Below are 5,024 nucleotides of genomic sequence, written 5' to 3' on the forward strand. Positions count from 1 at the left end.
CAGGCTATCACACCAGTGCATCCCCAATGATTAATTGATTATTTGTTGTTAATATGACACAACTATAGGTTAATAAAATTTATTTGCATCCCTAGTAGATATGTCATTTAACAGTTCTGCTGCACTTTTATACACAATACAAAACAGTTAATTGAAACTAAAGTGTACCATTCTGAAAACAGCTGTATGACTAGTTTTTAAATGGTAATTTACTAACTCAGTGACTCACTAACTGAACTTTGAGGTTTTTGTTTTCAGCCTTTGTGCTCCTATAGCAGAGAATCTATAAAAAAAAAAACCTCTGACTTGAATGAACTAAACGAGAAAACAGCGTTCTTTGCTGGAATGATTTCTGTGGGTTTATTACGTTTGATTGTGTTGTTGTCCCTGAAGACAATAATGTAGGAAAAGCATCCAACTTCACTATATATGCTTCAAAGTGCACATACTTCTCACTGCATTGCTTCTCATTAGGTAGCTCTAAGCTGTACTGTAGCCATGGGCAGTTGCCAGAATTTCTTGAGCCAAGAGTGGGTGTCATTTTTTTTTTCTTCCTGTTAAAATATAAAATCACCTTATGGTTAGCATTATGTAGCATGGCTTGGAGGAAATGTGTCACAGCATCTTTCCCTTCACTAATGCTCTTCTTTCCTCTTCACCTCTCTGCACCCGTCCCTGTCACTCTTTCGTCCTCCCAGGCCTAGTGTTTGCTGCTAGTGTTTCCTCGTGACTGCGTGTGTGCTTTGGGTTATGAGCAGTGGTAAGACATCTCATTACAACCGATTCTCCAGAGGAGCAGCAGCCGGCACAGCAGCCCCTCCACCCCCCCAGCTGACTCCAGCAGTGGGGTAAGAGACAATAAAACAGTTTAAATACTGAGATTGTTCTTGTTTGCTGTTTGTCTTGCAATTATTCCTTTCATTAAACATGATCTGTTTATAGTTTAATTGCATCCTATTTACCTCCTTTGTTTACTTCAGAGCAGGATGGAGCCCTCCTTTGGTCCTACCTTTTCTGCCGTGGCTGCTGGAGCTAAAGGTGACGTACATAATTATCTTGTCATTTGGAAAAGCCTCTCGTTTTTGCTTAATAATTGCTGAATTAGTCTGTTATTTTGCCATATGTTTTCAGCAGAAGGGTCCAGCACCTACAAGCAGCACAGAAGAACTCCTTCCTCCTCCAGTACTCTAACATACTCTCCTCGCGATGATGATGATGGAATGGTAAACACTTTTTCCCCCACATATATTTTATATATTTTTTTCAACCTCAACAAAGTGATTTAAAAAGTTCAAGACTACATTATTTCTTGTAAAGGTTGCCAAAGTTGATAAACATTGAGAACACGGGGGTAAAAATACATCTGGGAATGTGTTCTTGTTGTGCAACATCTGTACAAGATCCCAAACATCTGGATGAACTGCGGTACTGTGTGTGAAAAGGCTATGACCTGTTCTCTCCACTTTTTCTCTCAGCCTCCCATTGGTACCCCTCGGAGGTCAGATTCGGCCATCTCAGTCCGATCCCTCCACTCTGAGTCCAATATGTCTCTGCGCTCCACCTTCTCTCTACACGAAGAGGAGGAGGACACGGTATGACATGCAACACAAACATATATTACATTACAGCACCTAATGCAAACATATGCTAAACCAAACCACAAATGGAGCAAAATGACAGATGTGTATGTATTTGTGCATAGGAACCCCAGGTGTTTGCTGAACAACCTTCAGTTAAATTGTGCTGCCAGCTTTGCTGTAATGTCTTCAAGGACCCTGTCATCACCACATGTGGGGTTAGTTTACTTATGTTCTGTACACTCTTTCTTCCATATGTGCAGTTTATGGTAAGAAGTCTGCATTCTTTAATTGAGATTTTCATCAGAATTGAGTATTTTTCCTAAAATAGTCTGCTTGAAATAGCAACTCACTGGAGGCCTATTAAAAATGTGCATGGTGCTAGAGAGAGATATCCTGTATTTAAAGAGTTTGGAGGCATAACAAATATCTGTTTAAATAAATTTATTAACAGAGAAAGAACAAGAAAAATGTGGACCAATAAAATTTCACCACACCTGTTTTTCCTTTATCAGCACACCTTCTGCAGACGATGTGCCTTGACTTCAGGTAGGACTTGAAGAGTGTTGGTGAGAATATTAGACCCATGCCATGGTGGACATTTGTATTTGTCAAACACTAACAGTGGCACCAGTAACATTATTATATATTTTATCCAGCTATGCCACCACCAGGGCTGTAGTTTAAAGTGTTTAAGTCAAAGTCTATCTTTGTGATCCTCACAGACAAGTGCCCAGTGGATGCAGCTAAGCTTACAGTTGTGGTGAACAACATTGCGGTGGCTGAGCAGATCGGAGAGCTGTTCATCCACTGTAAATACGGCTGCAGGGCCACAGCCAATAGTGCAGGTGGGGCTGCAGCCTCCAATGCCACAGTGGCTGGGAAACCTGGAGCATATGAGGTGGACCCACTGGGTTGCCCATTCACTATCAAACTGTCCACACGCAAGTAAGTGGATCTAATGGGATATTTGCTTTCCTGCATTTCCTATTGGATGTAGTGTGACATAGTATAACACCCATAACTCTCCATACCTCGGCAGAGAACATGAGGCCAGTTGTGACTACAGACCAGTCCGATGCCCCAACAACCCCTCTTGTCCTCCGTTGCTCACCATGAACCTTGAGGCTCACCTCAAAGAATGTGAACACATCAAATGTCCACACTCCAAATATGGGTAAATCCTAAAAAATACATGTTACAAAACATTTTACTGCACCTTTTTCTATTTACTGTGAAAAATGTTTGCATTTATTTACTTTTTTTATCTGCTAAGCACTGAAGTATATTTCTCTTATATAGCTCTATTATCTTCCACTGATGTGCCTCTCCTCTCCTCCCCCACAGCTGTACGTTCATTGGTAACCAGGACACGTATGAAACACACTTGGAGGTTTGTAAGTTTGAGGGACTAAAGGAGTTTTTGCAGCAGACTGACGATAGGTGAGAATACATGAAGCTATTGATTGTAAAAATATATATATTTTTTATATATATGTTCTGATCTTAAGAGTAAGTGTCGAAATATGCAAATGTTTGTTGTTTATTATATAACTGATTATTAATGGGTTAATCCCACTGTTGTATCTGCCTGTGTTCACTGACCCATGACCCTGCTAGGTTTCATGAGATGCAGCTGACTCTGGCCCAGAAAGACCAAGATATTGCTTTCCTGCGCTCCATGTTGGGAAAACTATCAGAGAAATTAGATCAGTTAGAGAAGAACCTGGAGCTCAAGTTTGGTAAGTGGAGTAGAGCGAGAAGCTTTTTATTTTTTTCTGCTCATTCAGCCATACAATACAGGTTCATTCTTATTTATAGCATTTAGGGGAAAATTCACTCTTGCTGCGTTCTGCCCCACTGAACAAGCTGTAGGTGAAATATGAGTGTATAGACTTATCTGAGCACTTCATACCAACACTTAAGAATATACTGAATGCTAAACTATGAATACTATGAAAATTGTCTGGGGAAACTTCGGATCAGCTATATGCTGTTGTCTGGAGTGGCGAGCTAACATGAGAAGAGTCATCACTGATATGAGTATGATGTCATTTGAGTCTGGATGTTTGAAAATAAGGAAAATTAAAAATCTGGGGATACTGAGTTTAAAAGCAGTGACATGACCAGACGTCCGTAGCTCACTCCTCATCTCCATTTGATGCTAGAGGTTCCAGGCTACAATAACTACTTCTAGCATAACACACTTAAATCAATGACTGTTGTCAATTTGCATTGTGGATAGTGATAGGACTTCGAAAACATGCACGTGATGTATCTGGGTTTCTTTTTAGATGTGTTGGATGAGAATCAGAGTAAGCTGAGTGAGGACCTGATGGAATTCCGTAGAGACGCCTCAATGCTTAATGTAAGTGTGTATCTGTGCACACCTTTCACAGACCAACAAATGCATGTGTGAGAAGAAGTTATAATTAAACAGCCGGAATACAAGAGATTATAGATTTGTGTGAGTAGTACTTTAATGTTAGTCAGATTATAAAATAATATTTAGTTTCTGTGTATCTGCAGGATGAGTTGTCCCATATCAATGCCAGGCTCAACATGGGAATCCTGGGCTGTAAGTATCTTCCCATCTGTCCATTTCTCTTCACTTCTCTCAGTGGAAGAAAACATTAGGTAGCTTTGAATGTCTTTGAATGCCAAGAATATTCACAGAGGCTTCATCTCTTAGTGTTCTTTCTTCACTCTGCCTTTCCCTCCTGCACTCATCTATTTTCTCTCTTTTTATAATCCACTTTCAGCCACAGCTTAACTCCTTTCTTCCTTTTTTTCCAATAAAAAATACATATTGAATTTTTTCTCTTTCTGCATGTAGCGTACGACCCCCAGCAAATTTTCAAGTGTAAGGGGACATTTGTTGGCCACCAAGGTCCCGTCTGGTGTCTATGTGTCTACTCCACTGGAGACCTGCTCTTTTCTGGATCCTCAGATAAGACCATTAAGGTAACATCAGTGCACACATCCAATGAAACTGAAAAATGCTAATAGCATTACATAGAAAAATGTAAACACTCTTTGTTTAAAGCAACACTATATAACTTTTGTTCATGGTGTCCTCCATCTGGTTGAGAAGCCCAATTGTCTGTTACCAGTGTCGTAAATACTGTTGCTGTATAAGCTTCCCGGTGGGCAGTGCAATACATGTGAATTTGTTGACTAAGCTGATGGAACTGGTGAATCCAGAGTGTAAGCTCATCCGATATTGATTCGTGTTGGGGCTCGTGTCCGATCACTCTCTCTCTTTCTTTTCTTTGCTTGCTCAGACAAAACCCTCTTTGGTTTCTTCGCTGGCACTGCCATGGCGTTGGTTTAAAGAATTCCATGTTAGATCATTTCGTCTTATAGTTAGCTGTTTTAACCTTTACGTAAAGCGGGGGGGTTGGGGCTGAGTGACCCTACCCAATCACAAAAGTTACATAGTGTTGT

At 40.4% G+C, this 5,024-nt stretch overlaps 1 protein-coding gene across 1 annotated transcript in view; it reads left to right on the forward strand.

Annotated features, from left to right (window-relative positions):
• Positions 1–729: 729 nt before the first annotated feature.
• Positions 730–5,024, forward strand: part of traf7 (TNF receptor-associated factor 7) — a 13,666-nt gene continuing 9,371 nt past the window's right edge. Inside the window, 14 exon segments of the mRNA XM_026324182.2 lie at positions 730–805; positions 808–848; positions 981–1,038; positions 1,132–1,223; positions 1,476–1,592; positions 1,703–1,795; positions 2,093–2,126; positions 2,303–2,525; positions 2,620–2,754; positions 2,925–3,020; positions 3,198–3,319; positions 3,872–3,945; positions 4,107–4,155; positions 4,414–4,541. Coding sequence (XP_026179967.1) covers positions 751–805; positions 808–848; positions 981–1,038; positions 1,132–1,223; positions 1,476–1,592; positions 1,703–1,795; positions 2,093–2,126; positions 2,303–2,525; positions 2,620–2,754; positions 2,925–3,020; positions 3,198–3,319; positions 3,872–3,945; positions 4,107–4,155; positions 4,414–4,541 — 1,317 coding nt within the window. The 5' untranslated portion in view covers positions 730–750.

Source organism: Mastacembelus armatus, chromosome 8, assembly GCF_900324485.2.
Source record: "Mastacembelus armatus chromosome 8, fMasArm1.2, whole genome shotgun sequence".
NCBI classification, from domain to species: Eukaryota; Metazoa; Chordata; class Actinopteri; order Synbranchiformes; family Mastacembelidae; genus Mastacembelus; species Mastacembelus armatus.